The following is a 15708-nucleotide window of genomic DNA, read 5'->3' as shown; positions in this document are numbered from 1 at the left end:
GGTGAAATTGGAGAGTAAATGGGATGTGATGGTTTCGATCCGTCTTCATTGCCTGTTTGAGGACAGGGTAATTATTGTGTGTTCACGTGGGTGTGCATGTTGTCTGTATGTATGTGTGTGTGTTCACGTGGGTGTACGTGTGTGTACGTGCGTGCATGCGTGCGTGTGTGTGAGAAAGAGAGAGATAGAGAAGACCAGTGTGTGGTCAGGGATAGATTACTTAAGTGAGGGTTACATGACCTGGTATGTGTTCCTCTGGTAGCTTTAGGACTGTCTGTGTGTGTGACCATAATGTCACACACTTAGTGCACAAATCACACCGGTACACTTGAACTAAAACAGCCCTAATCCTCACTTGATCTACACAGGCGGGAACTCACTGACAAGAACACACAGATGAGTAAGTGTGTGTGTGTGCATGCATGCGTGTTAGTGTGTGAACCCACCACAGGAGGTTGGTGGCACCTTAATTAGGGAGGACGGGTTCTTGGCAATGGCTGGAGCGGAATGGTATCAAATTCCATTTGCTCCGTTCCGGCCAATATTGAGCCGTCCTCCCCTCAGCAGCTTCCAGTGGAACCCACCAGATCACTGCTTCCTATATGTGAATGACAGTAACGATGACTGATGGAGCAGGGATGATTATTATGTGCAGCTTAACTTTTTATGGCTGCAGGGGCAGTATTGAGTAGCTCTGATTAAAGGTGTCCATTTCAAACGGCCTCGTACTCAATTCTTGCTCGTATAATATGCATATTATTATTACTATTGGATAGAAAACACTGTCTAGTTTCTAAAACCGTTTGAATTATATCTGTGAGTCAAACAGAACTCATTTGGCACAAGCTTCCTGACCAGGAAGTGGAAAGTCCGAAATCGAGGCTCTGTTCTTCTTCCTGCCTATAAATGGGCATGATACGTAAGAGTCTACGTGCACTTCATAGACCTTCCCCTGGATGTCAAGAGGCTGTGAGAGAATACATTTTGTGTTTATCTTGGTCTGAAGTGGAATACACGCTCTTTGTATGACGTGTCCCTCATTTCCGGTACTCTGGGGAGCGCGAGGTGGACAGTGGGATTGCCTTCTGTTTAGCTGCTGTTATGGACGACTACTATCTCCGGCTTTGATTTTATTTGATACATGTGACCATATCATCGTAAAGTATGTTTTTTCAATATAGTTTAATCAGATTATTGACATTTTTTCGGGAGTTTTGCCGTGTTCCGTTCTCTGACTTTGTTGGCGATGGAGAGATCCGTGCCACTTGGCTAGTGCGCGTGCTAAATAAAGAGGGAAAGTTGCCGTTCTAAATCAAACAACGATTGTTCTGGACAAAGGACACCTTGTCCAACATTCTGATGAAAGATCAGCAAAAGTAAGAAACATTTTATGATGCTATTTCATATATCTGTCGTACATGTGAACTAGTCGTGGGCGCCCAACGTTTGGGTACTCCAGCTATACCGAAGCTGCATATCGTAATGAAGTTATTTTTAGAATTCTAACACTGCGATTTCATTAAGAACTAATGGATCTATCATTTCCTATACAACATGTATTTTTTTGTTATGTTTATGAATAGCTATTTGGTCAGAATATGTGTGTCAGAAAAAGTGTCAGGAAAAATCCGGACGTAGTGGGAAAAAGTAGCTAAGTTAGCACAATGTGTAACCATTGACCATTGAGACCTGTTGTTTTTCAACTCTTAATGATCGGCTATGAAAAGCCAACTGAAAATTATTCATGATTATTATTTGACCATGCTTGTCACTTATGAACATTTTTGAACATCTTGGCATAGTTCTGTTATAATCTCCACCCGGCACAGCCAGAAGAGGACTGGCCACCCCTCATAGCCTGGTTCCTCTCTAGGTTTCTTCCTAGGTTTTGGCCTTTCTAGGGAGTTTTTCCTAGCTATCGTGCTTCTACACCTGCATTACTAGCTGTTTGGGGTTTTAGGCTGGGTTTCTGTACAGCACTTCGAGATATTAGCTGATGTACGAAGGGCTATATAAAATAAACTTGATTGATTGATTGATTGATTTCAGCTCTAAATATGCACATTTTCGAACAAAACATAAGTGTATGTATAACCTGATGTTATAGGACTGTCATCTGAGGAAGAAAATCAAGGTTAGTCAAAAATTATATATCTTTTGCTTGTTTGTTACGATCGCTTACTTTTGCTACTGGGAAATTGCTTGTGTTTTTGGCCATTGTGGTAAGCTAATATAACACTATATTGTGTTTTCGCTGTAAAACACTTGATAAATCGGAAATATTGTCTGGAATCACAAGATGCCTGTCTTTCAATTGCTGTACACTATGTATTTTTCAGAAATGTTTTATGATGAGTAATTAGGTATTTGACGTTGGTGTCTGTAATTATTCTGTCTGCTTTCGGTGCAATTTCTGATTGTAGCTGCAATGTAAACTATGATTTATACCTGAAATATGCACATTTTTCGAACAAAACATAGATTTATTGAATAACATGTTATAAGACTGTCATCTGATGAAGTTGTTTGTTGGTTAGTTTGGTTGGTTGGTTCTTGGTTAGTTAGGTTGGCTTTGTGCATGCTATCTGTGCTGTGAAAAATGTCTGTCCTTTTTTGTATTTGGTGGTGAGCTAACAAATATACGTGGTGTTTTCGCTGTAAAACATTTTAAAAAATCGGACATGTTGGCTGGATTCACAAGATGTGTATCTTTCATATGCTGTATTGGACTTGTTAATGTGTGAAAGTTAAATATTTAAAAAATATATATTTTGAATTTCGCGCCCTGCACTTGAGCTGGCTGTTGTCATAAGTGTACCGACGTCGGGCTTGCAGCCATAAGAAGTTTTAAGCTACTCTGCGTGGCCTCCACCCTCGTCAACTTCTCTTTTCCTTTCCTCTCCTCTTCCTCCTACTCCTACCGATCCTCCTCCTCCTCCACCCACCATAGCCCCAAGGTGATCCTCTGCGGAGCCATGTGTTAGGGAGGGAGCACCATGTTGCCACAGCTAGTGTTAGTCAATGGTAGGTGTATCATTTGATCACAAGACGCTTAGTTTTCCGTCCTTGTGCAGGGGTAAGAAATACACCCATGTTCTTCTCCATTTGTATCCTACAGGGAAATGTTTGCTTGAGTGCTTGCTGTTGGTATAACATGTCTATATTTAATAGTGATGCATGCGTGCTTTGGTTTCACACATGCCTCTATATATGTTTTTCTCCTGCACACAGATATGCTGTAGCCTCTAATACCGATCGGTCTACAGTCTGTGTGAAGGGAATATCTCATTCTGTAGATGACGGACACTTTCATGCCTATTGATTGACACGTGTCACTCGGCAGTGATTGATGACATGCCAAAGACATCCGCCCGTCACACCATCACACGTCGAGGCGAGGGCAGAGGAGAGAAGGGACATACTAGTCACTAGTGGGAAGCATCACTTTTAAGTGAGAATGGATGCTGTTTGATCATGTTGCTCGTCAGTGGTGGAGAAAGTACCCCATTGTCATAATAAAAAAAGTATAGATACCTTAATAGAAAGTTACTCAAGTAAACGTGAAAGTCAACCAGTAAAATACTCCTTGAGTAAAAGTCTAAAAGTATTTGGTTTTAAATATACTTAAGTATCAAAAGTAGAAGTAAAAGTATAAATAATTTGAAATTACTTATATTAAACAAAGCAGCAAAGCACCATTTTCTTGTTTTTAAAATTGACAGCTAGCCAGGGGCACACTCCAACACACATAGCCCCAAGGTGATCCTCTGTGGAGCCATGTGCTAGGGAGGGAGCACCATGTTGCCACAGCTAGTGTTAGTCAATGGTAGGTGTATCATTTGATCACAAGGGGGTTCTTTTTTGTCATTTTGCAGGGGTAAGAAATACACCCATGTTCTTCTCCATTTGTATCCTACAGGGAAATGTTTGCTTGAGTGCTTACTGTTGGTATAACATGTCTATCTATAAATACACTCCTACATATTTATATGGACAGTGAAGCAAAAACTTTTAATTTGGATCTATACTCCAGCATTTTTTATCTGTGGCCAAATATATTGGCATCGTTTCACTTTTCTTAAATAATAATAATTCGCTATTTATTCACACCCCTTGACTTATTCCTCATTTGTGACCCTTTTCAGGAAACTAGACGTACTGTGGGTCACTACTTCACAGGAGAGCCGTTTGAACGTAAACCTTTTTTCAACAAAAAGCAATTTTTGGCAGAAATGGTTTCTCGAACATGTGAACTTTCATGTGCCTTAATGCCTTAATAACAAACTTGTATGCCATCTGTAAATACGAATAAAATTGTTAAATTACGAGCCTAGTTGGTTTAGCCACAGAAAAAGGGAGCAACCTTCCCGCTAGCCATGTTTGGCTGAGATAATGAGTGGGCTGGACATGCCGAGAGACGAGTTTGGATTGGTCTGCCATATAGCACGCTTCTGTCTATTAGAGCTGGTAGGTATCCTGTCTAACGTGGCTTTTTTTAATGTATCGCATAGTAAAACTGCATAAGTGTTGCCGTCTCCTTTCTGGAGGACAGAGATCAGTGGAATTCGAGTATGATAGCTAAGGAGATGTAAAGGCTGTCACTCTCCTCATCCTCGGACGAGGTGAGGAGAGAAGGATCTTCAGACCAAAATGCAGCTTGAGGGAAATAAGCCATCTTTTATTTCAAAAAACGATGATGATGGCAACACGAAAACAAACACTTTAACAAACTTACAAAATAAGAAAAACGACGTAGAACGAAACCTGAACATAAACTTACATAACTGAAACGTAAACTCACGAACAGGAAACAGACGACATCGAAACGAAAACGAACAGCCAAACAGTCCTGTATGGTAAATACATGCAACGACACAGGAGACAATCACCCACAAACAAACAGTGAGAACGCCCTACCTAAATATGACTCTTAATTAGAGGAAAACGCAAACCACCTGCCTCTAATCAAGAGCCATACCAGGTAACCCAAAACCAACATAGAAACAGATAACATAGACTGCCCACCCAAAACACATGCCCTGACCAAAAACACATAAAAAACAACATAAAACAGGTCAGGACTGTTACAGAACCCCCCCCTCAAGGTGCGAACGCCGGGCGCACCAGCACAAAGTCCAGGGGAGGGTCTGGGTGGGCAGTTGACCACGGTGGTGGCTCCGGCTCTGGACGCTGTCCCCACACCACCATAGTCACTCCCCTCTTCTGTCTACCCCTTCCAATGCCCACCCTAAAACTACCTTCCCCTAAATAAACGGCCAGCACCGGAACAAGGGGCAGCACCGGGACAAGGGGTAGCACCGGGACAAGAGGCAGCACCGGAACAAGGGGCAGCACCAGGATAAGGACCAGCACCGGAATAAGGGGCAGCACCGGGACAAGGGGCAGCACCGGGACAAGGGGCAGCACTGGGACAAGGGGCAGCACCGGGACAAGGGGCAGCACCGGGACAAGGGGCAGCACCGGGACAAGGGGCAGCACCGGAACAAGGGGCAGCACCGGAACAAGGGGCAGCACCGGGACAAGGGGCAGCACCGGGACAAAGGGCAGCACCGGGACAAAGGGCAGCACCGGGACAAGGGGCAGATCCCGGCTGAAGGACTCTGGCAGGTCCTGGCTGAGGGACTCTGGCAGGTCCTGTTTGGACGGCTCTGGCAGGTCCTGGCTGGACGGCTCTGGCAGGTCCTGGCTGGACGGCTCTGGCAGGTCCTGGCTGGACGGCTCTGGCAGGTCCTGGCTGGACGGCTCTAGCAGGTCATAGCAGGACGGCTCTGGCAGGTCCTGGCTGGACGGCTCTGGCAGGTCCTGGCTGGACGGCTCTGGCAGGTCCTGGCTGGACGGCTCTGGCAGGTCCTGGCTGGACGGCTCTGGCAGGTCCTGGCTGGACGGCTCTGGCAGGTCCTGGCTGGACGGCTCTGGCTGGTCATGGCAGGACGGCTCTGGCTGGTCATGGCAGGACAGCTCTGGCTGGTCATGGCTCGCTGGCGGCTCTGGCAGATCCTGTCTGGTTGGCGGCTCTGGCAGATCCTGTCTGGTTGGCGGCTCTGGCAGATCCTGTCTGGTTGGCGGCTCTGGCAGATCCTGTCTGGTTGGCGGCTCTGGCAGATCCTGTCTGGCGGGCGGCTCTAGCGGCTCCTGTCTGGCGGGCGGCTCTAGCGGCTCCTGTCTGGCGGACGGCTCTGTAGGCTCATGGCAGACGGGCGACTTTGCAGGCTCATGACAGACGGGCGGCTTTGCAGGCTCATGGCAGACGGATGGCTCAGACGGCGCTGGGGAGACGGATGGCTCAGATGGCGCTGGGGAGACGGATGGCTCAGATGGCGCTGGGGAGACGGATGGCTCAGATGGCGCTGGGGAGACGGATGGATCAGATGGCGCTGGGGAGACGGATGGCTCTGTAGGGAGGAGTAGGAGAGACAGCCTGGTGCGTGGTCTAGGCACTGGCTGCGCTGGAGAGGAGGAAACAGCAGGAGAGAGAACCCAGAGAGACAGCCTGGTACGGGGGGCTGCCACCGGAGGACTGGTACATGGAGGTGGCACCGGGTCTACCGGACATTGAAGGAGGACACGTGCTCTTGAGCACCGAGCCTCCCCAACCCTACCAGGTTGAATGATCCCCGTAGCCCTGCCAGTGCGGCGAGGTGGAATAGCCCGCACTGGCCTATGCAGGCGAACCGGGGACACCACCTGTAAGGCTGGTGCCATGTACGCCGGCCCGAGGAGACGTACTGGAGGCCAGATACGTTGGGCCGGCTTCATGACATCCGGCTCGATGCCCAACCTAGCCCTCCCAGTGCGGCAAGGTGGAATAGCCCGCACTGGGCTAAGCACGCGTACTGGGAACACCGTGCGCTTTACCGCATAACACGGTGTCTTACCAGTACGACGCCTTCTACCTCCACGGTAAGCACAGGGAGTTGGCTCGGGTATCCTACCCGGCTTTGCCACACTCCTCGTGTACCCCCCCCCAAGAAATTTTTTGGTCTGACTCACGGGCTCCCAACCGCGTCGTCGCGCTGCCTCCTCATACCAGCGCCTCTCAGCCTTCGCTGCTTCCAACTCCTCCTTTGGACGGCGATATTCCCCTGGTTGAGCCCAAGGTCCTCTACCGTCCAGGATCTCCTCCCAAGTCCAGGAGTCCTTGTTGCTCCGTAGAGCATTCCCATACCGCTTGGTCTTAGCGTGGTGGGTGATTCTGTTACGGTTGTCACTCTCCTCATCCTCGGACGAGGTGAGGAGAGAAGGATCTTCAGACCAAAATGCAGCTTGAGGGAAATAAGCCATCTTTTATTTCAAAAAACGATGATGATGGCAACACGAAAACAAACACTTTAACAAACTTACAAAATAAGAAAAACGACGTAGAACGAAACCTGAACATAAACTTACATAACTGAAACGTAAACTCACGAACAGGAAACAGACGACATCGAAACGAAAACGAACAGCCAAACAGTCCTGTATGGTAAATACATGCAACGACACAGGAGACAATCACCCACAAACAAACAGTGAGAACGCCCTACCTAAATATGACTCTTAATTAGAGGAAAACGCAAACCACCTGCCTCTAATCAAGAGCCATACCAGGTAACCCAAAACCAACATAGAAACAGATAACATAGACTGCCCACCCAAAACACATGCCCTGACCAAAAACACATAAAAAACAACATAAAACAGGTCAGGACTGTTACAGGAGATGGAGAAAACACCTGTCTCCAGATTACTTCTTCAAAGTAAAGGCAACCATGGCATCCGTGACTGGAGCCGCGTGCATCTATGATGTATACGGGTAAGAAAGTGGTTTCATTTCAAGTTAAAGTGTATTGTTAGCTAGCTAACGTTAGCTGGCTGGCTTGATGTTGGTTAGCTACCTACAGATCCATGCAGGGTAGTAACGTCATGAGTTGCGATTATGGTTCATTGTTTAGCTAGCTAGCTACATGTCTTAACAAAACACTCCACTATGTAGCCATTTCAGGCGCGTTCGTAAATTCAGTCTGGCCATCTACTCCGATTTCAGAGCACTCTCATCTGAGTTTGCCAGAGTGCAGAATAACTGATGAATTTACGAACACTCAACAGCAGTTGAATATGGCTGTGTCAGTAAAGGTCGGCATAAAAGCTTAATTAAATTGTTGCAAGCAGCACAGTTACAGTCACCAACGCTCTGGATAACATGAAAACAACCTAATCAACTCTGCTCGGCCGAGTAAAACGGTCAGAGTTTGGGTTGGGGCTAAAGCTTAAGAGGGTGTGAACGATGCTGAATGGGTGTAAACAAAGAAGAGCTCTTCAGTAGGTACCAAAAACATTCAAAGGCCATTTTCTCAAAGTGAGGTTACAAGTTTATCAACTTTCAAAGCAGAATTACTTTCCCATTTTTGTCAAATGCAGTATATTACATACCATTTTGTGCCTCTGTGTTTCTGCTTTCATCCAACGTAAAAAACACAATTTCTAATTTTGCTACTTAACACTGAATCAAGGTGGTCGGTCACATTTTGTGTTACCTTCTGAATTCTAAATGTGTTAATTTCAGATGTTGTATCACTGGCCTACACACAATACCCCACAATGTCAAAGTGGAATTATGTTTTTACAAATGAATAAAAAATGTAAAGCTGAAATGGCTTGAGTCAATAATTATTCAGCCCTTTGTCATGGTAAGCCTAAATCAGTTCAGGAGTAAAAATGTGATGAAAAGAAATAGAATAGAGCTAAGTACAGGCAAAATCCTAACGGTAAACCTGGTTCAGTCTGCTTTCCAACAGATACTGGGAGACAAATTCACCTTTCAGCAGGACAATAATGTCACGTTCTGACCTTAGTTCTTTTGTATTTTCTTTGTTTTAGTATGGTCAGAGCCCGAGTTGTGTGGGTTATCTATGTTTTGTGTTTCTATGTTGGGTTTTTCGTTTGGCCTGATATGGTTCTCAATCAGAGGCAGGTGTTAGTCATTGTCTCTGATTGGGAACCATATTTAGGGAGCCTGTTTTCTGTTGTGTTTTGTGGGTGTTTGTCTTCTGTGTCTGTGTGTTCCACACGGAACTGTTTCGGTTTTCGTTCGTTCAGTTGATTGTTTTTGTATTTCAGTGTTCAGTTTGTTCCATTAAATATTCATTATGAACACTTACCACACTGCGCTTTAGTCCTCCTCTCTTTCTCCCAAAGAAGATCGTTACAAATAAACTAAAACACAAGGCCAAATATACACTGGAGTTGCTTACCAAGACATTCAATATTCCTCAGTTGCCTTGTTACATTTTGACTGAAATCGGATTGAAAATCTACGGCAAGACTTGAAAATAGCTGTCTAGCAATGATCAACAACCAACTTGACGGAGCTTTTAAAAATAAGATTGTGCAAATATTGTACAATCCAGGCGTGCAAAGTTCATAGAGACTTACCCAGAAAGAATGACAGCTGTAATCACTGCCAAAGGTGATTCTAACATGTATCGATTCAGGGGTGTGAATACATAAGGAAATTAGACATTTCTGTATTTCATTCTCAATACATTTTTAAAAATGTCGAATACTTTTCACTTTGCCATTATGGTGCATTGTGTGTAGCTGGGTGGGAATTATATCTTTTTTCATACATTTTGAATTCAAGCTGTAACACAGGAAAATGTGGAATGTATAAAATGTAGTCAAAAGTTTAGTGTTCATTACACATTCCTTACACATGACCCGCTATGGAGATGGCTACTATTAGGAATCTTCATCGAAACACTGATTACACGAAAGAGCACCGCACCTGCTGTGTGAAATCGCGCAGATTTGAATGTCATGGTGACATATAGGCTACAAGTCCAAAGGATTGGATTCTCAGTCATATTCCATCATCTAAACACATTAGTCCCACATCATCAGAAATCTTACGGCATTGCCTTGGTCTAAACTTTATCTTGCTGTATCTACTCAACACCACACTGCTGTGCTTGGCATTAGCATTAGCCAAACTAGACCAAGGTGGCAGCACAAACCAACCAATCTTCCTCAGTATGTGTGATCCATCCCATAGAGGACGTACTATACTGTAGTAAAGTAGTGGTAGATAGTGGTGGCAGTAGTTGAGGAAGAGATGTACTCTTTTGCCTATCAGATATTCTTGGTTCCACAGCTGCTCTAGAGACTCCACGCGACTGGCTGTTCTGGAGTTCCATCTGCTTGAGCATGGAAGCCTCACAGAGAGCTCAGATCAATCCACTTACACACCCAACATCTGTGATGAGCACCTCTACCACTATGTGGGAATGTGCATTTCTCTCGCTATGTGTGTGTCCATATAAGGGGGAAGAAAACATGGAAGAAAAAAACAGGACGCACAATGAAAATGAGAAACAACAACAACACCAACACAAGTCCTCACATCACAAAGGCACATTTTTGTCACATGACAAAGGAACAATGGAGAGACAAAATGAACGCACAAAAACAAAATTGACGCAAAACATTCAACAAAGTGTATATATGGTTTCATTTCAATAGATATACAATTACAAAACAATACATTACGTAGGGAGAGGAGGGACCGCGTGCAATACACGCGACTCAGTTGCTCGTAGTAAAAGTATGTGCAACCATGAATACCATGTCAACAATTACAGCTAACATTTGACAATATGGTTGGAAAGTGGAGACAAATGTAAACATTACTGGAGACACCTTTTGCTTGCAAAGTGTAGTGCAATAGCAACTGTAAATGGGTAAATTGTTACACCCCACAGTTAGCCAAGTTAGTTAGCTAGCTAGCTAAAATTGTTTGCAGTTATTTCACTTAGCAACTGCCCCTACACTGTTTTGCTAGCTACCATAATGTTATTGTGTAAAAAAAACATGTCCCCGATTTGACTTGTGTCTCCAGTTGTGTTCATACTTTAACGATTGTGATGAAATCCACTTTCCAAGCGTCTTGTGCAACTGAGTATTGAATGTGTCTATTATAAACGAAGTGTGTATTTTAAAACCTTTATATAACAGAGTGTGCATTTACATATTGAGGCCGACTTTCCATGCAAATTACATTATGCATGTGCTTGTGTAACCAACTGTTAAATTAGAATATTGTAAAGCAAAGGAATGTGTTTGTTTGGTGCATGCAGGCTAATGGAGGCTCAGGTGTTTAATGAGTACAGACACAGTGAGTTATTTTCATCTCAGGCACAGTATGTATGACGATAATATCTCATGGTTTGGAATGGACACAGCAGTGTGTGTGTGTGTGTGTGTGTGTGTGTGTGTGTGTGTGTGTGTGTGTGTGTGTGTGTGTGTGTGTGTGTGTGTGTGTGTGTGTGTGTGTGTGTGTGTGTGTGTGTGTGTGTGACTAATACCGTCTGTCTGGAACTCAAAACTCACTGATTGCCATGTGATTACCTTCATTATCCACTTACCATAGTGCTTGTTTCGTGCCCTGTGAAATGTGACTTTGTGCCAGGCATAGTGCAGTGATAATATGTATCATTGTGTTTGTAGTGGGACAGTGTACTACACATTGAGGATGATCACTATAATAAGCATGCAGCTTCTCTCTGCAAGAAACACTGATCTGAAGAGACCTTGTCACCACCTGAGCTAGGGAAGGTTAATTAGGGAAGATTAATTATGTGAGTGACAGTTCACTAAACACAGCTTGTGGGGTATGTTTCAAATGGATATGACAGATGGACAGGAGAGATAGCAGCCTAAAGCCAAACCAGTTGGTCCTGGATGACATCAGAGAGCCTTTAAATCCACAGCCCTGTCACAGCCCCAATTCCCTAGATACAGGTGTAAGCAATATGTCCGAAATTCCACTAGCCTATTAGACGTGGAGGTGGAGCTGCTATAGTATCGCTTAAACCTATCACATCCTCTCAGATCTCCACTAGTGTCTAGGGGGAGTGTCTGTGGTCCCGTGTGGCTCAGTTGGTAGAGCATGGTGCTTGCAACGCCAGGGTTGTGGGTTCAATTCCCACGGGGGGACCAGGGTTCAATTCCCACGGGGGGACCAGGATGAATATGTAAGAACTTTCCAATTTGTAAGTCGCTCTGGACAAGAGCGTCTGCTAAATGACTTAAATGTAAATGTAATGTAATGGGGTAAGGGCTAAAGGGGTTGTTTCTGGACAGGGCCACAGTCTCATTATTCCCAAATCTTCTCTTTTTTAACTTTACATTGACATGTATGTTTTTCTCCCTAATCCCCATCACACTGGTGCTTGAGACTTTGTACAGTTGATCAGGGCTCTCCAACCCTGTTCCTGGAGAGCTACCATCCTGTAGGTTTTCACTCCTACTCTAATCTAGGACACCTGATTCTATTAATTAGCTGGTTGATAAACTAAGTCAGATTAGTTACAACTGGGATTGGAGAGAAAACCCTGCAGGTGGGTAGCTCTCCAGAAACAGGGTTGTAAAGCCCTGCAGTAGAGGCATGGGGAGTTGGGGTTGGGGATGTTTCCAAGGTGACCAGTGAGCGAGCCTGAACACTCACCAGCTCCTTCTTCTTCATGCATTCCATGAGGATGATGAAGAGGTGCTGGGCCTGGGTCCGGCTGTACGTGAAGGTCTTCTGGATGGTCACCAGCAACTGGTCCCTCAGAGACTCATTTATGATCCTGGTAAAAATGAGGGAAAGGGAGAAAGAGGAGAGGGAAAGAGGGACGAAGAGCAGAAGGGAGAAAGGAGAGATGATGAATTGTGGCAGAGAAGGGTAAAAGAGACCTGGACGAGAAACGTACATTTAAATTGAAGTATTAAAGGCACACCTCAGGATTTTGGCAATGATGCCCTTGATCTACTTACCCAGAGTCAGATGAACTCGTGGATACCATTTTTATGTTTGTGTCCAGTATGAAGGACGGTATAGGTAGTTGCGCTAACTGCAGCCATTGCGCTAACGCTAGTTAGCAATGGCTCGCAAACACTACCTCTAACTTCCTTCATACTGGACACAAACATAAAATTGGTATCCACGAGTTCATAAAGGGCCTCATTGCCAAATTATCCATTTAACGTTTATCCTAAGTATTTGGACTGTATTTGGGGCACACTACTAATGCACCTTAATGCACCCGCAATACTGTAGCAAATCTGTGTATGTGATATGTGACACGTACCCTCCCTCCTCAGAGTACTTGTGTCCAAATGCCAGGATGTCCGAAGCACGCCCGCTCCCATCACACACCACCACGGGCACAGGTGGAGTGTCCCTTAGGTACTCTAACACGATGGAGATCACATTAGGACCCCCCTCCACTATCAGAGCCACCACTGGCACTCCCTGACCAATACCTACAGAGAGAGAAAGGGAGGACGGGGGAAGGGCGCAAAAGAGAAAGAGTGAGAGAGATTGTGGTGGAAGAATGAAGGACAATGGGACAAGAAAGAAATCAGAAAACAGAAAAAAGGTGCAAACAAAAAGCACTCATTAAATCCCACAGGAGTACCCTGACAGACAGCCATGAGGGAGGTGTGACTGACAAAATGTCAATGGGGCCATGTTGCATGCCAAGATTCAACAAGTGCCCCGACATCTCACCTCTCAACTAAAATAGAAATGCTGTTTAAAGACAAATTTGTGCCACAAATCCGGCAGCAGTATCCAGAGAGAGTTTCGTATTTCTATGGGTATTTCTGAGCATCTAGCGGAAGCACAGAGCCGCGCTTGAGCCGCATAGAAGCCCTGGAGCGAATACCCTCCTGCTGCACAGTGGGACGGCCTCTAAATGGCTAATCAGAAGCTATTAAAGGGATATTTTGGGATTTTGGCAATGAAGTCCTAACTAGTGTTAGCGCTAGCTTAGCGCAAGGACAGTCTCCTGAGCTAAGCTAGTTAGCTTTGGCGAGAAAAACTACCTCCACCTTCCTTCATTCTGGACGCAGAGACATACAAATAGTATCCGGGAGTTCATCTGACTCTGGGGAAGTAGATTAAGGGTTTCATTGCCAAAATCCTGAACTATCCCTTTAAGACTCATTAGAGGTAATTAACAGGTGGGTTCTGGAGCTTACACAGGCTGGGAGAACAGGCTTGGAAAGAGAAAGGATGCACATAAGCCCTACAGTACCAAACCCCCACAAGGACGCCCAGTTCTCTCTGAGCTTCTCTCTCTCTCTCTCTCTCTCTCTGTCACACTCTCTGTCTCTCATTTAGCTGCCACCAGTCAGTTTTTTCACTCAAATTCAAAAGCCATGTCCCTGCTGGATCCTCCCTCCCATCCTTGCCCGCATAATTTCACTGTGGATAGGTGGGCCACTGACTCAGGGCCCGCTCACCCATGTGCCATCATTGTGTCTCGCTACAGGCAAAGTTACATAAAGAGGGACCTATTTTAGGGCCGAGTATACTTCAAAGTTAAGAACATCACCACACTGTACATCAGGCGCAGGAGAACGAGTAGGCTCGTCTATTCATAACGGTTTTAATTGACTTCTTCTCTTACTCTTTACCTCTTCATGTGTCATGAGCAAGCGATGGTGGCTACTGCGGTTTGAGGGACACCATTCGCACCTGAAGGGATTAGGCTTCGATTGACAAGACACCAGATGAGGAAGGGAGAGCGCAGCTGGTTCGTTGCTAATTGGCTAGAGAGAGAGCGGTGCCTGCATACACCACAACACACCACACCACTCAAACGCTGGATGAAAGAGCAGGTACAGACTGCACTGTCTTACAGTATGTCTTCTACTAAAGCTATTTCATATGTCTGAGGGTTAGAGCAAGGTGTTGGCAACAAGGTGCTGGGTGGTGGGTTTTCGATTCCCACTTGGGCCACATCTACAGAATATTTGTTTAAGTGTCAATGCTAGCAGTTCTGCAAGTGGCTTTGAATAAAAGCGGTCTGATAAATGACGATGCTATATTGTTATTATATGAATATCTATGGTCTCTCAGGTAGAGTAGGGACATCAGTATTCCTTCTTAACTTACATCACAGAGCCATTTAGAAACAGATGAACAGTTATCTTTGTGCTCTTTGTTGGGTAGGATAGAAGAGCTGTGAAAAGAGCTCTCCAAAATGGAAAAAATTGAAAATAGTTTCTAAAAAAGACAACTAATCTCTCATAGTTGTGTGGGGAGATGGACTCCATTTTTTGGAGGAGATTACTCTGGAGTCTATGGAGTAGAACGTTGGGCTTTGCGAGACAAGTCATTTGTTTCCCGAAACGGATCCAGTGTTTTGCCTTCCACCCAATACAATGGATCTGATCCCAGCCGGGGACCCTATGCGACGCCGTAAAAGGGGCAAACGTAGCGGTCTCTTGGTCAGGCTTCGGAGACGGGCACATCGCGCTCCACTCCCTAGCATACTACTCGCCAATGTCCAGTCTCTTGACAATAAGGTTGATAAAATCCGAGCACGGGTAGCATTCCAGAGAGACATCAGGGATTGCAACGTGCTCTGCTTCACGGGAACATGGCTAACTCAAGAGACGCTAACGGAGTCGGTGCAGCCAGCTGGTTTCTTCATGCATCGCGCCGACAGAAACAAACATCTTTCTGGTAAGAAGAGGGGCGGGGGGGTATGCCTTATGATTAACGAGACGTGGTGTGATCATCATAACAACACACAGGAACTCAAGTCATTCTGTTCACCTGATCTAGAACTCCTCACAATCAAATGTCGACCGCATTATCTACCAAGGGAATTCTCTTCGATCATAATCACAGCCGTATATATTCCCCCCCAAGCAGAC

The 15708-nt window shown here is 45.2% G+C and overlaps 1 protein-coding gene across 1 annotated transcript in view; it reads right to left on the bottom strand.

Annotated features, from left to right (window-relative positions):
* The window catches only part of trpm3 (transient receptor potential cation channel, subfamily M, member 3), a 275797-nt gene that overhangs the window by 82999 nt on the left and 177090 nt on the right, over positions 1-15708 (bottom strand). The window contains 2 exon segments of the mRNA XM_055886361.1: positions 12503-12626; positions 13128-13302. Of these exon segments, the coding sequence (XP_055742336.1) occupies positions 12503-12626; positions 13128-13302 (299 nt within the window).

This window comes from Salvelinus fontinalis, chromosome 28 (assembly GCF_029448725.1).
Source record: "Salvelinus fontinalis isolate EN_2023a chromosome 28, ASM2944872v1, whole genome shotgun sequence".
In the NCBI taxonomy this organism is placed as follows: Eukaryota; Metazoa; Chordata; class Actinopteri; order Salmoniformes; family Salmonidae; genus Salvelinus; species Salvelinus fontinalis.
Note: the sequence above shows the minus strand (reverse complement) of the source record. Positions and strands in the feature narration are given on the sequence as shown.